The 20,274-nt window shown below is 40.9% G+C and overlaps 2 protein-coding genes across 5 annotated transcripts; one reads left to right on the plus strand and one right to left on the minus strand.

The window, feature by feature from the left end:
* Positions 1-2,047: 2,047 nt before the first annotated feature.
* Positions 2,048-12,805, plus strand: GTPBP4 (GTP binding protein 4). The gene is made up of 17 exons (XM_015619422.2): positions 2,048-2,174; positions 2,802-2,972; positions 4,087-4,190; positions 4,267-4,403; positions 5,013-5,113; positions 5,484-5,576; positions 6,084-6,275; positions 6,363-6,428; positions 7,126-7,215; positions 7,610-7,720; positions 7,978-8,055; positions 8,164-8,215; positions 8,786-8,886; positions 9,752-9,949; positions 10,809-10,874; positions 11,974-12,108; positions 12,583-12,805. Exons 1-17 carry the CDS (start codon positions 2,127-2,129, stop codon positions 12,733-12,735), a joined length of 1,896 nt encoding a protein of 631 aa, XP_015474908.1. The 5' UTR covers positions 2,048-2,126; the 3' UTR covers positions 12,736-12,805.
* Positions 12,806-14,009: 1,204 nt separating this feature from the next.
* Positions 14,010-20,087, minus strand: LOC107200649 (isopentenyl-diphosphate Delta-isomerase 1). 4 transcript variants are annotated; one of them, XM_015619423.3, is made up of 5 exons: positions 19,965-20,087; positions 18,834-18,997; positions 17,730-17,822; positions 16,342-16,472; positions 14,010-15,792 (listed from the first exon to the last, which is right to left on the minus strand). In XM_015619423.3, the coding sequence occupies exons 1-5, from the start codon at positions 20,057-20,059 to the stop codon at positions 15,475-15,477; spliced, it is 801 nt and encodes a 266-aa protein (XP_015474909.1). In that variant the 5' UTR covers positions 20,060-20,087; the 3' UTR covers positions 14,010-15,474. The 4 variants fall into 4 exon arrangements, with proteins under 4 accessions (XP_015474909.1, XP_015474911.1, XP_018861240.1 ...); XM_015619425.3 differs by having other exon boundaries at positions 18,834-18,994; positions 19,965-20,069; XM_019005695.2 differs by lacking the exon at positions 19,965-20,087 and adding an exon at positions 19,631-19,842 and having other exon boundaries at positions 18,834-18,994.
* Positions 20,088-20,274: the final 187 nt, after the last annotated feature.

Genomic DNA, 20,274 nt, shown 5'->3' on the forward strand with positions numbered 1-20,274 from the left:
TACAATTAAGTATGAGACAAGTCATTGAAAGTTACTATGAAAAAAAAGAAATTAAGGAAAAAAATAAAGAGGGAAGTAAGAGTATATGTTTGGGGTTAGGAATTCATCTGCCTGATGGAGGTGAGGCTGCTGCAGCCCCATGGCCTCAGGCCCAGCTGAAAGGAAGACTGAGTGTGCACCTGCAGTGGGAACACATTCCCAGTCCAGATATTCCTGTGCATGTGTCCACCCACACAGACCCTCAATACTTGGATCATTCTGGCCCTTGGAGCCCCTGCTCTTCCAGTTGCACTCACACACAAATATAGAGTGGTTTGGGTTGGAAGGGACCTCAAAGATCATCTCGTTCCAAGTCCCTGCCATGGGCAGAGACCTTCCACTAGACAAGTCTTGTTCAAAGACCCATCCAACCCAGGATGCCAGGGATGGGGTAGCCACAGCTTCTCCAGACAACCTGATCTGGAGTCTCAACACCCTCACTGTGAGGAATTTCTTCCTAATAAATAACCTATATATTCCTAATATATAATTTAAATTTCCCCTTTTTTTCAGTTTGTACCCATTACTCCTTGTCCTACCACTCTCTGACAGAGCCCCTCTCTGGCTTCACTGTAGGCCCCCTTCAGACACTGGAGGAGTTTCCACACAACTTTCTCTGAACAGCCCCAAGTTTCTCAGCCTGTTGAGTATGTGTGTATGCATGTACGTTTACACTGATGTGTGTATGTGTGCATGCACCATGGTCCCTCCAGTTCCTGGCACCTCAGAAACATGGCCACCATGGATCTCTGCCTCTTTTCCTATGGCAGGCACTTGGCTTCATACTCACAGGAACACTAAGAGCTCCCTGAATCTGGAAAATGGTCAGGAACAGAGTTTAGTAAGAAGGGCAGATTGTAGTGATAAGATGTGCAGGATATGATCAGACATTTGCACTGACCATAGTGTGCTACCAATCTCATTTATCCCCTTTTCTCTCCATTTCCCCACACTTTCCTCTCCCTTGTCCACATTAATTCACAGCTTTAATCCTTCCTCTAAACATCCCATATGTCTTTCGAGACATTCTCCGAGACATGACATTCTTCAATAAAGACACTGAGGTGCTGAATTGTGTCCAGAGAAGGTCTGTGGAGTTGAGACAGGGCCTGGAGCACAAGTTACATAAGAACAGCTGAGGAGCTGGGGGTGTTTAGCCTGGAGTAGAGAAGGCTCAGAGGGGACCTTATTGCTCTCTACAACTCCCTGACAGGAGCCTGCAGCCAGGTGGGGCTCAGCCTCTTCTCCCAGGCAACAAGTTACAGGTCAGCAGGACATAGTCTCAATCTGCATAAGGAGAAGTTTAGGTTGGAAATTAAGAAGAATTTCTTCAGAGAAAGGATGATCAAACATTGGAACAGGCTGCCCAGAGAGGTGGTGGAGTCACTGTGCCTGGAAGTGTTTAAGCATAGACTCAAAGATATGGCAAAGTGGCATTTAGTTGACAAGGTGGTGTTTGGACTCCCTGACTTAAAGAGAGGTGTTTTCCAACCTAACTGATCCTGTGACTCCGATTCTTGCACAATTCCAAGATGTTCTTCCAGGTATCCCATGGAGGACCCAGAGCTGCTCCTGGAGACCCATCTGGTGGATGTCTCTCCCGGACCACAGCACTGATTGCCAGCTGTGACAGCCTGGGGAAGAGGCCCCTCGTGGGCCCCTTGGCCCCGGTAAGGCTTTCGGGGTCCCTTCCGCCATCCTTATTCACCGCTCCTTCGTGCTAGCGGGGATCAGCCTTTACTCATCGGTCAATAGGGTGAGGGAGTATTTTGTCATCTCGGCCCTGCGGGGCACAAGCCATATCTGCCCCGAATCATCACAACAGGGAGCCATTGCTAGAACCCTGCTCGCGGCCAAGTGCTTCTCTGGCAAGACCCAGACACAACCCCAAGCACCTGCCTCCCTTCCGTCTTGCCTCCCTTCCGTCTTGTCGCCTTTCCTTTGCCGGCCTCGCTGCCCGCCTCCCTCTCCGTCCCTCTCTTCCTCCCCTCAGTCCCTCCCCGCCTTCCCGGCCGGACGCGCGCAGCTCTCGCGAGAGCCCCGGGCCCGCTCCCTTTCCGGCGCGTGGCGCGGCGGTGGCGGTGGCCATGGCGCTCTACAACTTCAAGAAGATCACGGTGGTTCCGTCTGCCAAGGTACGGCCGCGCTCCCCCGTTCCTGCCCGGGCCCCTGCCCTCAATGCCCTCCGCACCAGGTCATCCCTCCTGTCCCTCCCGACTGCCGGCTTCCGAGGACAGCGCTGCCCGCCTGCCCCTTCCGTACTGCCGGCGTGGTGTTGGCCTTCGCCCCCTCCCCCTCCCGCGAGAGCCGTGGACTCGCCCTGGGCTGGTGCTGCTGCGCCCGGCGGCCCGTACCATGTACAGTGTCGGGGGGTCCTCTCGGAGAGGATCCCGAACAGAGTTCCTGAGGCCACGCTTCTCCCTGGGGGTGGCCCCCACAAAAATCCCTCCTGTTTTCCAAACCTGCGTCGTACCGAAACTCATCGCAGCTTCTTGCTTCAAAATAAAGTTCTCTGCCTGTCGGAGGAAGGGGTTTTAAATTGCCCACGGCGAGGGAAACTGCCCGCAGGGCTCGGACTGGCTGGTCCGGGGGCAGAAACTGGACAGGGAATGTGCAGACTGCTTCTTCCTGCCTCCCATAAAACATACGTGTCACACTGTGGATGCACTTGGTTCGTCAGCGTGCTCCTCCACCAAGAGAAAATTATTGCCTTTACAAGAACTTGACATTTCCTGTAATTAATCTTGTTTCCTCGATTGCAGGACTTCATAGATTTGACATTGTCAAAGACCCAGCGAAAGACCCCAACTGTCATTCATAAACATTATCAAATCCATCGAATTCGACATTTTTATATGCGAAAAGTGAAATATACTCAACAAAATTACCATGACAGACTCACTCAGATCTTAACAGATTTCCCAAAATTAGATGTAAGTGTTCTCTCATTTGCTGATTTCTCTGTGTATACAGTTTTACTTATTTCAAGTAGATTTTACTGTGAGTAGTAGGCAAAACGTGTACTGCAAAACTTGTATGTTTCTATGAAGAAGGTGTCTAAGTTGTGACTGTGGAGGGTCATTAAATGCTGGATTTTATAAGCTTTTAGTTGATCAAATATGTTTGCCAGAAGTTGCTTTTAAATTAAGACAAAATGTGGAGGTTTTTAAGTATGTTGTGTCTGCCTGTTTCTTCTTTGTGTGTGCATGTGGATATTGTGCTCATGGTTAGTCTTCCTTAGGAACTACCAAGAAATATATTGCTTTCCATCTTCAGGAGTTAATGTGACAACATAAATGTTGTCCTTGGCCCCATGAAGTGTAGCATTAGAAACACAGTACTAGCTTCTAGCAACTGCAACTGGATCCATGGGAGCAGTGGGAACTTTCTATGGGCAATTTTCTGCTCAGACTGAAATTATTCACCTATTAAATTGTTTTTCTTGATAATTTCATATCCAGTGAGTGTTGTTCCAGAATTCCCAGAAATATCTTCTGTTTGTTTTTTTTTTTTTAATATCACACGATGAAATGTCTTCAGGTAAATACATAACTATCTGAAGCACTCTGCTTAGAAGATTTGTACCAGAGATGTACTTCCTTGGAAAGATAAGGATTTATTTGGTCATTAAGAAAACCCTTTTTGTCCAGTCTTGTATAGAATTTACTGAAGCACTCAGAAAAAAAAAAAAAATAATAGTATTGCTGTGTTTCTGCTATAATATGGATTTCCTTTTAGAGACAATTTCTGTTGGCTTCTTGCAGTTTTTCTACTTGAAAAAAAGAGACTTCAAAAGCAAAAGATCAGATGGAAACTCTGTGTGAATAAGTTAAAGATGTGTTTGCAGAAGAAATTCAGAGCAGTGCAGATTCATGTGTTTAATGGCCAATGAGATTATTTTTCTTACATAAGATAGTAATGGAAATTGTTTGGCTTTTAGTGTCATTTATGTTGCTGTACTGAAGAAAAAACAACTTACATTGTGTGCAAGAAATAGTCATCATAGAGTAAGAAAATACGAGATTTAACATTATGCTTTTGTTTTAGGATATTCATCCATTTTACGCTGATCTGATGAATGTTCTGTATGACAAAGATCACTACAAGCTGGCTTTGGGGCAGATCAATATTGCCAAGAATCTGATTGACAAGTAAGGGACATTGATTTCTCTGGTTTTGCACGTGGCTGGTGGATTGTTGTTGAATTGTGCTTTCCTGTGCCCGCAGTGTTGCCAAGGACTACGTGCGGCTGATGAAGTACGGGGACTCTCTGTACCGCTGCAAGCAGCTCAAGCGGGCGGCCCTGGGACGCATGTGCACCATCATCAAGAGACAGAAACAAAGCCTGGAGTATTTGGAGCAAGGTTGGTGTTACATATGGGCTTAAAGAAAGGCACAGGAATTGGATATAAAGTTTATTATGCTTAGTAGCAGTTAGAAAAATCTGTTTAATACAGGTTACAGATCGAGGAAACACAGGAACGGTTTTTAAATCCCCAAGTACTTAGTGTTCATTCTTCAACAAAATAGTTTTCTCTCTGAATATTTATTAAATTTTATGGTGTTACTAACAGTGATAAAACTTTTTTTCTATGTTTAAAAGTCACAGGCATGCTTTTACTTACCATTCTTTTCACTAATATATATGTGAAAAATGTTGCTAAAGATTTTGCAGACATTATTCCTTACTTCAGACATATTAGTCCTTCAGGTTATGTAGCCTGATTTGGTGGAGTTGTTCTAGCTGTAAGACAGCGGTCTTAATTTCTTAAATATTTACATAAATACTTATTTTTTGTTGTATGTAGATACTTACAGGGTCTACAAACTATTTACATACTTCCATAAATGATCAGATTATCTCAGAGATGTTACTAATTTCTATGTAAACAATTGAGCATATGTATTGTTATTCCATCTCAGTAAAACTTAAATTATCACAGATACTTAAAAGAATCCTTTTAACATTCCAGTGCGACAGCATTTGTCTCGTTTGCCAACCATTGATCCCAATACACGAACTCTTCTGCTGTGTGGCTACCCAAATGTTGGGAAATCCAGCTTTATAAATAAGGTATGTGAATGGTTTTTCCATAAATAATATTGAGATACAATTTAATTAATATAAGGTAACTTCTAAACAATTTGATTGTGGCATTGTCTGATGTGATAGCATGTTAAATGTGTGTAGAGGTTGAATGAAATTCCTGGAGGAATAAATGGAAAATTATAATGGATTTCACTCTTAAAAATCCCTATATTTTCCAAAATAGCATTCCATTAGCATGTTTTCTGATAAACAAATACTTGCAGAGAAGCTAGAATAACCAATTTTTAGCTGTTTTTTCACCTCTGTAGCAAAGGAAGTGCATTATTATTAGGATATACTGCTTGCAACTTCAGAAAATTTTAAATAAATATGTGTGACTAAATTTTATTTTAAGGTTACAAGAGCAGATGTAGAAGTGCAGCCTTATGCCTTTACCACCAAATCTCTCTTTGTGGGACATATGGATTACAAGTATCTACGTTGGCAGGTAAGAACTGTTACTATTTTGCATTTTCTTGAAAGAGTGAGCTGGTTATAGCCTGATTTGCCTTTTGCCATGGGAGTTGCATTTTTGTGTCTTGATGAGACATGCTGTGTCTGACAGCTGCTGTGCAAGGTGCAGTGTGCCAAGTGAGGGCAGCAGTCAAAACCTGTTCTAAAAATGTTCATGGATGGGTCTGTGTTCAGTTGGAGGGAAGATGGGAAATTGAATTATTGACTAAAGTCAGAACACTTTTTTAATCTCTTTCAGATTCTGGGCTGGGTAGGGGCTGCATTTTCCCTTGGTCTGCAGTACTTAGAGTGTTGGTTATGAAACCTCATTCTTCTCCTATTTCTATATTTTCACATTCTCCATTTGGCAGAGCTCACAGTCCTGTTTGTGACTGAAAGAAAAATCTGTCAGTGTCTTAAAAAAGACATTATTGATGAACAATCCAACACGTGTTCTGCAATAGCTGATCAGTAACACCTGGCTTAATGATGTTAATTTTAGGTAGTAGACACTCCTGGTATTTTGGATCACCCCCTGGAGGACAGGAACACCATTGAGATGCAGGCTATCACTGCCCTGGCACATCTGCGTGCCGCTGTGCTCTACGTGATGGATGTGTCTGAGCAGTGTGGGCACAGCCTGGAGGAGCAAGTGGAGCTCTTCAGAAATATTAAGCCATTGTTTGCTAACAAGGTGAGTTTTGTTCACATTATTAACAAACCCCAGGGGTTTATAACATGGTAATTTGAATTAAGGTGGTTTTTTTTGCCTTTTTATCAGCCACTTATAATCGTTGCAAACAAATGCGATGTGAAGAGGATTTCAGAACTTCCTGAAGAGAGTCAGGTTAGGATACTTCTCTCACCTCTTTGTCTTTTGATGTTGATAAAAATACTGTGTGTGCATTGTGGATGACTATAATTGTTATTGGGCAAAAACTTTTACGTGATCTTTTCTTTATTGACTGCTCCAATAGTGCAGTGGAAGGTAGCTTTGCAGGTCTCGACCCCATCTTTTACTAGTGTCTAATGTAGTCCTTGACTGAATATTGTAAATGCCAAATGGAAGGTAGGTTCTTAATGGTTTTAGAATCTCTGGTGGTGAGAACTTTCAATTACTGCTGTAACTGGAAGTTAGACAATAGCTTTACTCAATTATCCTTTCAGTGACAGTTACACACAGTGAGCACTGGGCTGAGAGGTGCCACTGAACAGTTGCAATAAAAGGTCCTATAGGCTTAATTCAATTGTTAAAGCACAGGTTAAAGCACATAGAATTTGTGTTTCTCTCACTTTTTTTTTTTTTTTTTCCTTTGTGGGTCATTTATAGGTGCCTTTTAGAAAGTAGTTACTTGCTTATAAAGGAAGAAAGATTAAATAGAACTATAATTGTAGACTTTCTGTCATCTTTTTAGAAACATTTTCTAATAAAATAGTAATGCATTGTATGTATTGCTATTGGATTAAGATTTCTGGTCTTTATGTATTGGTATATTAAGAAATGCACAGGATGTCCTTATTTGGGATAATTTTTTCAATTTTAGAAAATATTTGAAGCTTTTGAAGGAGAAGGATTTTCTGTAATAGAGACAAGTACACTAACTGAGGAAGGTGTAATCCAAGTTAAAACAGAGGTAGGTGCATTCTTAGTTTCATCCCAAATGATCAGCTAACATTTTGCTTCACTTGTATGAGTTTAATTTCAGTTAAACTGCATTATAGTGATAAACTTTAAAAATGTTTTCCTTGTGCCGCAGTGAGCTTGGGCGAAGATGGGAAATAAAGTAATAATATTTTTTTTAAAATCGTGATTTTTTTCTGAGTCCTGTTAAAAAAATACATATCTGCATATGCATCTTCCCATGGTATTTTTAATATAAAATAATTTGATGCCTTCTTGAGAGTTAGAGGTAAAAGACAAAAAGATTAAGATGTGAAGCCAGTTATTTGGGATTGAATGCCTGCAGTGTCATTTGCTGTATCTAAAAGGCTTTGTTCCTCACCTTAAGTTGCCATATGCACTTTCAGGCCTGTGACAGACTGTTGGCCCATCGTGTTGATACTAAAATGAAAGGAAACAAAGTGAATGAAGTACTGAATAGATTACACTTGGCCATGCCAACCAAAAGAGATAACAAGGTAGGGTACATGTTTAAACTATTTAATGTATTTCCCAGTACTTCTTAAGTAGGATAAGAATTCTGTCATTGTTAATCTGTGAACAGATTAATATGATGAAGTGTTCTAATTTATTATCTGTAAGTGCCTTTCCTGGTGGGAGCTTGGGATTTTGTATTCTGCAGAAGTACATTACAGTGCAGGTGGTGATTTATAGCAGTGTAAAAAAATTGATGTGAACTTCTTTTCCCTTTTTTATTGGGGTGGATTTATTCCAGGAGCGACTGCCTTTTATACCTGACGGAGTAGTAGCTCGTAAGAAACGCATGGAAGTAGATACTCCCAAGAGGAAATTGGTAAGTGGCATCTCTGAATCAGGAAATCAGCAGCTGGATTTTAAATTTGCTGTGTTAACCCATAGCTTCTAAATTAGATGGTATCTAAAGCCATGTATGTCTTTGCAGGAGAGAGATATTGAACTTGAAATGGGAGATGATTATATTTTGGACCTGCAGAGTAAGTATTAGATAAAAATTGGTATTACCATTACTATTAATAAACAGTAAAGTGTGGCTATTTCAGCCTTGAGGGAGAATACCTAAACCTGACTCCTTTCAACTAATTGCCAGTGCCATCATTTCTTTGCATACTTCTGTTCCAGAGCTGGTGATGTTTGGTGATGTGTTTTGTGGTATCACTCAGTTGTTTCCATTTTGGAGTCACAGACATGAAACAGCTGGTCTGATGATTCAAGTGATTTTTTCTTTCCATTCTGTATTGTAATACTTCATTAATTTCTGATGTTCTCTCTGTTAAGAAACTTATCAATATGAGAGAGAACAGCATATATTGTGTTTCAGCTGGGTATTTGTTGTTTGGCATGTCTAGCAGCAGTGGGTCATGCCATAACTGAACAGTCTTTGGCAGTAGGATGGAGATCAGAAATATTTGTTAATATAGTAGAGATGCTGCCAAATTCTTAGGAATAGGGCAGTTCTTCTGTGTGTGTTCTGGGTGTTTTTTTGTTGCAGAACATTCTTGGAAATTAATTTTTGTCTCTTTATCAAATTTTATTGTATTTTTAAGAATACTGGGACTTAATGAATTCATCTGAGAAATATGATAAGATTCCAGAGATATGGGAAGGCCATAATATACTTGACTACATTGATCCTGATATAATGAGAGTGAGTTTTCAATTTTTTGCTTTACACTTTTCTTTCCTCTTTATCTCTTCTTTGTTTATTATCAGTTACTATTGTTAGATTAAAAACAATGTTTCATGAACCAGTTCTTTTTTGCATTGTCTGCACTTGTCATGGGAAAATATAGTAGTTTTTGAATGATCAATGACAAAATTTCAGAAGAATGGAAAATTGCTTCACCTTGTCAGAATGATGGTGATCTTAGTTCCATTCTAAATATGAGATTTGCACTAGACACTATATTTATTAGTTCTTTGACTACAGCTACAGGAATGTAACTATCAAACTTCATGTATTTTTAATAATATGAAATTCATCAATCAGATTTATGTCTATGGAGGAAATGGACTGAATGCTCAATTTTTAACATTTTTATTTCATAACAATCACTGTTTGGATTTCCTGCTGGTTGTTAAGGAGGAGTGGTGAGTGCAGGCCACGGAAGCTGCCAGTTATGCAGTTGGGTTCCTGTGAATTCCTGGTGTTCTGGACTCATGCTGAATGCCTGGGGAGAAGGGTTTTTCAGAGTCGATTTCCAGAAATGGCACAGCAAGCACAGCTTACACACACTGCTGCTTTCACACACTGGGCAGCCTTGGGCAGCCACACAAATTTAGCCAAGTGATAATGTGGAGTGATGGAGTTGGTCTGCACAGCAGTGTGTCTGTGGGCTCACAGTAATCTGTACTGCCAGCTCCATTAGGTGTGGCTCAGCGTGCTTATCACGTAATGTAGTTCCTTCTTTGAAGGGCCTATGTGCTGTCATGGCCCAGCACCATGTACAAACATAATGTTGAGGATCATAAGTTAAAGATCTGATCTCCATTTTATCTCTTCAAAATCTAAGAAACTGGAAGAATTGGAGAAAGAAGAAGAACTGAGAGAGGCTGCTGGAGTATATGACAGTGAACCAGAAAGTGAAGATGAAGAAATGATGGAAATCAGACACTTGGCAAAACAGATCCGAGAAAAGAAGAAGCTGAAAATCCTGCAGTCAAAGGAAAAAGATGTTCATGGTCCAAGGATGCCTAGAACAGCTAAAAAGGTGAGTGTAGAACATGTTCTGTAAAAGCATCTTGTTGCTACATAACAACATCATGAAAGTATTGTATCACTGTCAGGTAGTGGAACTGATGCTTTTTGTTCAACTAGTGAAAAGTGGCCCTTTCACTGCTTGCTTCCTTCTCCCAGGAGTTCTGTTTAGCTGAGGAGGGATAGTAGCCCTTTTTTTCTTTTGTGTCACATAAATATGTCTTGTGTAGAACTCCATATATATTGCAGAAGAAGTTTTTAATAATAGTATTCAGTTTGTTTAACATGGTTGTTTCATTGTATATTGTCTGTTTGTTTAAAATTCAAATAATTATAAGAATTAGATAATTACTTAAAATCACAATAATGTAAAATTTGTTATAGGTTCTGGAAAAGGTGATGTGTCTTTTTGGTAGCCAGGTATCTCTCTTTCTGATGGCAGAGTCTCTTCTGACCAGTCCAGGACAGTTGCAAAGTAATAAACTGGTAACTAGACATTTTGAGAAAATGAATCTAGCTGCTGTTGCCCCCAGCACCTCTTACCTTCTCCAGAGTGTGTGCCTTTTGGGAGAAAAGGAAACATTTTTGACCAAACTACCTCTCCATGTCAGCTTCTCCCCAAAAAGGCAAACTAATTGTAAGGTCTTTAGGAAAGATGGAACCATTGCAGTCCTGTGAAGCAGAATTTATGGGTGCAGAAAAATAACTTGCAAAAAATGAAATGTGAAGGTAGGACATCAGTGACCTGCTTATGGATATGATAAAGCCAGAAATATATAGTGACTATAATGGACTTGTGATGGTATATTGAGACAAAAAGTAAGGTGGAAGGATTTTTTTTTTAAATGTGTTTCCTTAACTGTGTTTTACAGGTCCAGAGGAAGGTGTTAGAGAAAGAAATGACTGATCTTGGACTTGACATGACCAATAAAGATGATGTAAGTTTTTGCTAATTAAACATAATATTTATCTAAAAGAGACTTAAATTTCTTTGAGGACAGTTGAAATGCTTACTATAGTTAGCACAAGAGAGAGGTGGGATCTATTAAGGATGAATTAGGAACTGCAGATGAGGCAGTTGGTACTGGAATTTTTTGAGTAATGTGATCAAAACATGGATAAGCTGAAAAACTTAACATTTATCAAGAATCACATATACATATGCACTGCTTTCTTGGAAATTTTGTAGGATTCAAGAACATGTTGGGCTAAGCATACTCCTTAATTTTCGAGTCTACTTTGTTGGATGAGATTCTACTATGTCAGAAATAGTCATAGCAACAGATCAGGCCTATCTTTTTATAGTTCATTAATTCCATGAGCTGTAATTGAAGTTTTTGAGGGCAGCTGGCATCTTTAAATGTAAGGCAGATAAAGTACTTCATCAGAGACTGGCCTTCAGTAGGCATTTTATTTTAACAGAAATTAAAAAACCCTGAAACATTTTGTATGGCAAATCCAGCAATTATTACAGCTCACTGGACCCTGAGCTCTCTAATCCTTTAGCTAAACAAGGAGTCAGGGAACAAGAACTGTCAACATTACACATATGAAGCAAGCATTTATAGTTCTCAGAGCTGCCATGCCATGCTGGTGTAGGAGCAGTGTAGGAATGTAATACTTGAGCTGTAACATGAGCAGTCTTCATGTCTGAAATTCTTCAGGTACTTTGCTGAGTACACAAGACACTAATCAGGGTAGGTTTCATCATTGCTATTTTGCTGTTGCAAAATTGCTTAAGTGTTGCTATCCTTTAATTTGTATCTTTTTATTGATTACTTTTGAGTCTACTCCACCCAAAGAAAAAAGAAAAAGCCAGTCAGTAATTGTGGAGGAAAAAAGCTAATATTCACTGAAATTTGAATGTTCCTGTAGGACAGAGAGGCAGTGACCAACAGCTGTCAAGATATTTTCGTTACAATGGAATAACCAATATAACTTATCATAGCAGTCCACTTCCTGTTTTTCCTATTAGTCTGATTAGAAATGAGCTGGTTGTTTCTGGCTTTAAAGGTTAAATGATGTTTTCAATTTCAGGCCCATTATGTGAGAAGGTCACGCAGTACCACGAGGAAACGCAAACGGGACGAGTCTGAAACCCCCAGGTCGGCGTCGCGCAGTCGCAGCTGCTCTCGCACGCCACGGGATGTGTCTGGCCTTCGGGATGAAAAGGTTTGTTATTTGTCTGTATTTCCCCATTTGGCAGCTAAACCAGCATGATTGGACCTCGACCAGCTTCACAGTAGGCTGGTTGTGTTTGTCCAGAGTTTGTGTTTGGTCTTCCTGCATCACCTTTTCATTTGGACTCCATGTTTCTCTACTTCCTTCTTACAAATAACATGCAATGATACAGACCAAGGAAGTACATTTTAATTCTTGTCTCTAAATGCAAGTCTGAAGGAAGAATTCTGCAAACTGAGTTTTGCCTTCACTAAGTGAGGAATTCCAGGGATAGCGTGATCCTGTGTGTGTCCTGGAAAGTTTTTCTAAAGAGGGTCAGTGTCACAGTGATACTGCTCTAGAGTTGGTGTTAATGTCCTTGATAAAACCATCCAACTTAGTGGGTTTTTTTAAAGGTAAAGCTTTTTACCCAAGTTACTGAGGAAGTTACTCTGCATGTTTGTTTGTTTGTTTGTTTTTAAATAGATGGTGAAGAAGGTTAAGATCATGGCAAAGAAAGCTCAAAAGAAAATGAATCGCCTGGGCAGAAAAGGAGAGGCAGACAGGCACATATTTAACTTGAAGCCAAAACATCTGCTGGCTGGGAAGAGAAAATCCGGTAAAACACAGAGAAGATAAGCAGTCTTCTGAATTAAAAACCAATTAAAAATAAAAAAAATTAAATCAAAATTAAATTTATTAGACTTAATTTCTAGTCCTGTCATCCTTTTTGGTAATACTTGGTGTTAAGTGTGTCTTTCATATTAGTAGTTAAGATACTTCAAGTTTAGTATTTCAGTAGCTTAATGTTGCAGTTTCAAGCAATACCAGGAGAAATTTTTCAGTTCTAGTGGCAGAAACCATTTATAAACAGACATAAAAAATACTTTCTTCCATATTCTTATTCCTGAGTTTCATTTATCAGTAAAGTATTTCTATACAAAATTAATTTAAAATGAGGTTAAATCTGGAAATGTGAATCCTTTGTTAAACTACAATTAATTAAAAATGCCTCAGTTCAATAAGGTTTGGAGTGCTGCATGTAATCCTTTCTGATGGGTTTATGTTGCTGGTGAAGGCTGAAATGGCTGGGGAAGTAACAGCAGAGCATCAAGAACTACACCAAGTTTGTGTTTGTGCACTGAAGCACAGGAGCAGTGCTGCCACTTGACTGAGCTACAGGGTGAATGGAGGAGAAACTGCAGTTCTAGTACTGACCTGCCACCTGTAATAACCTAAAACAGCAGGGGCAGGGACAGTCATACCTTACAACTTTTGAGTATTTCAGATTAATATGAATACTTCAGATATGTAGAGAATGAGGATCAGACTGAAATTCTGTGCCACATGCTACTGTCATCCTTGGCTTAGCAAGACATTTCTCTCCAGGACTTGGTAGACAAAATTCTGTATCTGCTCAAGGCAAAATATATTGTTAAATGTAAAATATTTCCTTTTTATCCCCACTTGGTCAATGGTTACGTAGAGGTTTGTAAAATAATGCATTATAAATGTGTTGCTTGAGCAGTACACTTGAAATCCATGCTAAAAACTAACACGTACCACCCAAATTAAAGGGGGGAAGAAAGAACCCTCAAATCACTACTCTATGAAACACAACCAGTAACTGTTCAGATGTCAGCTTTTGCATTGTGTAAAACTATAGGAACTGTTAAGCAAAACTTTTCTTTCAGCTTCTGTATGCACAGGACTTCTACTTCAGAGTCTGTTTTGCCAGCTTTTGCTCCAAGCTGAACTAGAAAACCAGAACTTTTTTTTCAGCAGATCTGTGCCCTGCTGCCCTGCTCACATCAAGCTGCTTCAGTGGTGCGTAACGGGGAGGGTAGTGCTTAGTGTGGCAGTAATTCTCCATGTGGCTTCATGTCTGAAAAGGAAACAGTCCAAGGGTTTAGGCAAGGTATTTTAATTATAAAGTTAGATTTGAAACATATTTGAGAACTTCTCCGTTGCCTGCAGCTGGGTAACATGGCTGATTGTACTAAATTCAAGAGAGTTGCTACATCACATCACTTCCCTCACCTGATACTTGCTTTGAAACAATACATCAGTTCCAGCCCATACACAACAAACCTGGCTCTAAAACCTCCCAAGTGTTGAACCACTGGAGGTGCTGGCATATGGGAGCTTCAGTGCTACAGTCACAACTGGGATGAGAAAGAGTTCATTTTACCCCAAATCCAGACAGAATCGTTACCCTGTTTACATGTAATGGTAAGTGGTATGACAAACATCCTATTTCAACAGGCTTTGGGAGAACTTAAAAAATCTAGTTTGAGTAGGATGCTAAAAGAAGAAATCACAAACTTTTTTGAGGCCCTTCCCTCCACACCCCCAGACTGTAATTAAAATTGAAGCACCCTTTAATATTTGTCTTAGTGAAAAAAGCCTCCTAAGTTACTAGCAATTGATTGACTGCAAGATCAAAAGGGATTAGCTCTGGTACTCTGGTACAATTTCTAATTAACTGACATCAAGACCCAGTGTAAGCCCACAAATTCTCAGTCTCAAATTTTGGGGTTCAGTGGGTTTGAGTTGTCTGGGAACAACTATTACAGGAAAAGAAAAGCCCTTGTACCAAGATGCCTTTGTTTTCTGGAAAATGGAGAAGAGCCATTTCATCCATATCCCCTCTCCAAAAACAGACTATTGACATCAGACAGATACCATTTACATTTGCTTTGTAATTAACCCTTTTTTAAAATATCCAGCCATCAACTACTCAGAAAAGCCTGGTGAGGGAAAAAAACCCAAACACTGTTTATTATCTAAAACTAATATATATGTCAGCACTCCAAGGTCAAACTTACTCCACACAGGCAATCCAATTACTTAAGCTTTTATGGGTTTGGTTAATTATACAGTACAGTAGCTGAAGAGATTTGCTTTCTGCAATCAAAAATAATCCTGATTACTTTGAATTGTTTTTCCTTCTGGCAACTGGTCTTCTCACGATCACAGCAGAGCCCAGTCGTGTGTAATCACTGTTTAAAGGCGTGGTTAAGTTCAGTAGAACACCCCAGTCCTCCTGCCTGAGCTGGGCAGGAGGTGCCCAGGCTCCCTCCCAGGTGTGCAGGGCACACAGAGGCTGAGGATCTTTCACCAGGAAATGGAAGAAGAGGAACCCAGGGGTTTCAGGCTACTGTTACCCATTTTACATGAGATCTTAATGGGCCCAAGAGAACCAAGGATGAGGGGGAAGAAGTGACAAAGACAGAAGAAAAAACATTGGCTATGACAACATCTGTATAAACTAAACATGCTCCATGTGGACCAGTTCTCTGCACTTAGGTCATGATTGGACAGTGTTAGTGAGACAACACATCATTGTTAGCATTCAGCACCTTTTATCCCAGCTATTTACATTCGGTGTATTTTTTCATGCTCAACAAATTTGTTCAAGTTATCCAAGTTATCCCACCACTTGAAAAGAAAGGTCTCTGCTATCAGCTTGAACCATGGAGTAATTTTAACTTCATTCCTGGCAGCTTTGTCCAAGAGCTGTTTCAGTTCTTTCTGTGTCACGTAGCAGTAGCTTTGGATCTCGTTGGGGTTAGGATTCAGTGTCACATCCTTCTTCACAAATAAGATATAGTCTATCTCATGTTCTCCCCAGATCCCATCAGACTTGGCCTTGTAGTGAATTCTTGTCAGGTAGGAGATTTCTTCTGGAGTTACCTACAACCAAAACAGCTGTCAGAAGTGCTGCCAGACCAGGAGAGCTGCGCTGCTGGGCACTGCAGTACAACTCATCACCTATTATTGTCATCTTCCTTAGAAATAATTTGTTCCCAAGTGTACAACTGCAATGCACTTTTTCACAAAGAATTACTAGGAAAAAAATAATTTAAAGCAGTTTGATGGCATGAATTGCACAGCATTTCTCTAGCCAGACTCACCTTGTAATGCTGGAGTGCATTCCTCCTATATGGTATGCTTTAAAGAATGTTTACCTGACTTTATTGCACACTCACTGAGCACTGGTGAGCACAAACACTTGCACCTACCCCTCACCTCACAAGGAAAAGACCTGAAGCCAAGGTCAGAAACATGTACTGAGAGAGCAAGTGTAACCCTGCCCTCCAGGGATCTCTGGAAGTTGACTCAGTTCTCTGCATCTCCAAAGATAAATTCATTTTCAGGTTTGAGGCTGACCCTGTCTGCCAGGCACAGTCTGTCAACAGGCAAATGCTGGCAAGAATTCCTGTTTCTCCCTCCTTCCTTTACCTGCTCCATGGGAATTCCCAGCTCTGCTTTCAGTCGTCTCTGTGCTGCTCTCCGAACACCAATGGCTTCATTTTCTTCCAGTTCTTGTGGATGGCTTAGGGGATGACTGCAACAAGTGTTGGTAAAACAATCTGCAAGAAGTTTGGATTAGTCCATTTTTGACACACATATATAAATCTGGTAAAAAACCCCAGCACCAAAATCCCCCAGCGACAAAGGCTTTTATTCAACACATCACAGCTTCATTTTTCTTTTGCAGAGAAGGGTCACAGAAAGAGGATATTTACACCTCTTATTTTCCTTTACATATTTTGCACTGGGATTTGCCTCTGCCAAGCACTACTTTGCAGGCTAGTGTTTGATACACATGAGAACAGGCACTTTATCCCAAACACACCTGCTTAGAGAGCCAGTTTATAAAGACCTTGTTTATCTCTCAAATGCTAATTAAAATTACTTTTGGGAGTTTATATGTAACAGGATAATGAAAATATTCCCATAGCTTCAAGAACAGCTGGCAGTAAGTAGAATAAAACACGAAGTTTATACCTGTGTTTAAAAGGAAACTGATCCATACTCTGTTTAAAACTTTTGTCTATAAAAATCAAGCTCAAAAAGCATCTAAAGTAGAATTAGAATATCTACAAACCACATTTGAGCATTTTGACTGGTTAGCAGAGAAGGAAAAAATTAAAAACAATCTCTAAAGTAAAGATTCCCTGGGAAAAAAGAAAAAGGTCTTCCTCTAGTTGGAAACACTTGATTTTGTTTTCCATTGAAAATTCTGCAACAGGCATCTTCATGCTCCCTCCAACATGCCTCATATATGCTATTTCTATTTGGTTCCCTTCCTTATTTTTATGCCTCTCCATTTACATTTGACAGTAATACTTCAGGAGTGTTCAAAAGTCATACACTGCACTTTGGCCACACAGTCTCACTTCTGGCAGTGTTAAAGAAGTGTTAAGAAAACACAGACAAAGGTCTATAGATCTCCCAGGCACCTGGGCTCTGCTGCACATCAGCTTTTACCAGTGGAATGGGCCACTCTCCACAGCCAGCAGAGCCATTTCTTCAGCTGCAATAAATGTCTTGCAGCAGAGGGGGTAAGCACCACACCCTCTGCCCTTGCATCAACAGGATCAAGCATGTCAGGGAACAACCATTTCCCAAGAATTCATATAACAACACACGAGTGTTCCCATTATCTTACTTCACCCACAAGATACCTTGAACTCTCAAGAGTATTGGAAGGATGTCCTTCCAAAGTAGTAAATTCTAAAATCTCAGAATGAGTTTTTTAGAATCTGCAGGATTGGATTGACATTTTTTTAAAAAATATTGATCTAAATAAAACATTTATATAAAGACAATGCTTCAGTACTAACCTGGAAATGTAATTTTTGCATTTGACCTCTGTTGCAGCAACAGTTTATTTTCTGTATTAAATAAGAAAACACTGAAAGCTCGGTGCAGTAAACCTAAAAATAAAACAAACAACAAAACAAAATTTAGTAGAAGAGAGAAAACACATGAAGGCAGTTAAGGGCTTGTAATGGCCTCATTTTTACATAATGCAATTTAAAAGTCACTATATGTTAATTTGATTTAAGGGATTTGATAAATAACTCAAGAGCTATTATTCAGGTCTATATGCCAGTTTATGCAAGACATGAATTTAGAAGAGTTCCTAGAAGAAAAATGTAATAGAGGAGTTCTTCTAAAGTCAGTCAGTTCCCCATTCTGAATGTGCACATTTGGGCAAGCTTCCAAGGACAGCTTGACACCCATAAATTTACAATCAAAAATTCCAAAAAACTTTTTGGAATTTCAAGACCCTTCAAGAATCTCAAGAGTAGAAGGAAAATAGGCTCCATTAAAAACAGTATAATTGCTGTTTTCTTCATGTTTTGAATCTGTTATTCCTCGCTCTTCAGGAAGATGCTTTCCCCAAGTACAAAAAAGAGATCACACACTACCATGAGAGACTGTTCAATCTGACCAGCCTCAAGTAAACCCAAAATTAGATAAACCCTTTCTTATTAGCAGTGTTTGAAATAGAACTCTGGATGTACTACTTTAAAATGAAATAATTTTCTACTTGAAAAGACCTCAGCAAAGAAGCAAACAGCATTCTTTAGAAAAATATACATAGAATCAGGTATCCATAATAGGAAAAAATTCTCCTTTATCTTCAAAACGTGATTAAAAATATTTATCAAGCTTGTATGTGTAATTACACATTCCTCTCCTTTGCAATTGCCTTCAATTGAGTATTCCTCCATTCTGCAGAATTTTAACATTAAATATTTTATGCTGAAGAGGGCATATGGGGAGGTTGTTGCTCTGGTTTGATCCAACATTCACCTGAGATTAAGGCTTAAATAATTTTTTTTTTTCATAATTTAATCATGACTACGCTTCTGAAAATATTTAATCAACTTAATGGTTCTTATTAGAAGAATGCTTATTAAAAGATAAGCAAGCCATACCTTTGTCAATGTTTTCATTCAGGTGACAGTTTTTCTTGGTCTCTGCTCCAATCTTATTGTCATTTTCATCAATAAGGATGCACATCTCTGCCAAGAGCTGCACCTGCTCTTCATCCAGGTGATCTGTGTTTACTTCAGGCATTGCGGTGGTAGCACACGTTCTACTGAACACAGAAAATGAAGAGTCATTCACTAAAAACAACATCCATAAGGTACTGGGCAGAGTGTGAGAAACAACCTAATGGCTTGTTTCTCTGACGTGGTCTAAACTGCACACCAATTTTATTTTGAGACGGTTTACATACTTTTAACTTCCTGAAATTTCTTATCCACAGTACAAATCACACAGCAACACTTGACAGGTGCTTGAAACATTTTTATTTCTCAGGAAGCCCTTGCAGCAGCTGCTGCAGGACACCCATGCTGAGCCTAACATTTTTATGGGCTGCCAGTGGCAGTAACTCCAGTTCTGAACTTCAAGCTGTGCACCACTAACTGGCTACATTTATAACCCCGGACATGCCGTGCAAGAGGATTTCTCCTCCCCACACGCCTTTAAAGGTTCGGTAACAGGATTTCAACCCGAGGCACCTCCAAAGCAACACCTGCCCTGCCCCGAGCCTCTGCTGCTGTGGGCGCGCTCCCGGCAGCCCAAAGAATCCCGGGCTGGGCCAGCTTAGAAGGGACCACACGGGACCTGGTGCCCCTCCCTGCTCTGTCTGGGTCAGCCCAGAGCACAGGGTTGCCCTCAGAGAGTTCTGGAGTATCGCGGGCAGCCTGTTCCAGCGCACGGTCACCTGCACAGTAAAGGCGTCCTTGCCCACGCTCCGGTGCGAGCTCCTGTGCATCAGTTTCTGCCAGCTGCCTCTTGTCTCACTGCTCAGCAACGAGAATCATCCCCTTGGCACCGCCCCATAGATATTTGTAGATATTAATGATGTCTCCTCTCAGCTGTCTCTCCTAGAGGCTGAACAGACCCAGCTTCCTCAGCCTTTACTTCTAAGAGATGTGCCTTCATGACCTTCGTCACCTTCCCACAGACCCGCTCCAGGAGCTCCACGTCTCTGCTACGGAGGAGTCCAGAGCGGGACACAGAGCTGCGGCTGGGCAGGGTCCCCGTTCCCCGCTCACCTCGCTGTCCGTGCGCTCGGCTGCCGCCGCTCTCCCCTCACGCCGGGACCGCTCCGAAGGGCCGCGCTCCCGGCCCGGAGCAGCGCGCGCCACATCGCTCGTCACACCCCACCCGCCAATGGCACCGCCGCTCGGCTCTGACGTCACCGCATCGCCCGATCGCCCCACTGCGGCGCGGGGGGCGGTGCCAGCAGTGACAGGTGGGAGAGGCGGAGCGCCCGGCCAATCGCGACACAGCCCCGGAGCGGAGCTGGCCAATAGAGACAGGGAGCGGCGGCCAGCTGGCCAATAGAGACAGGGAGCGGCGGCC

The sequence above is a fragment of the Parus major genome, chromosome 2 (assembly GCF_001522545.3).
Source record: "Parus major isolate Abel chromosome 2, Parus_major1.1, whole genome shotgun sequence".
Lineage (NCBI taxonomy): Eukaryota > Metazoa > Chordata > Aves > Passeriformes > Paridae > Parus > Parus major.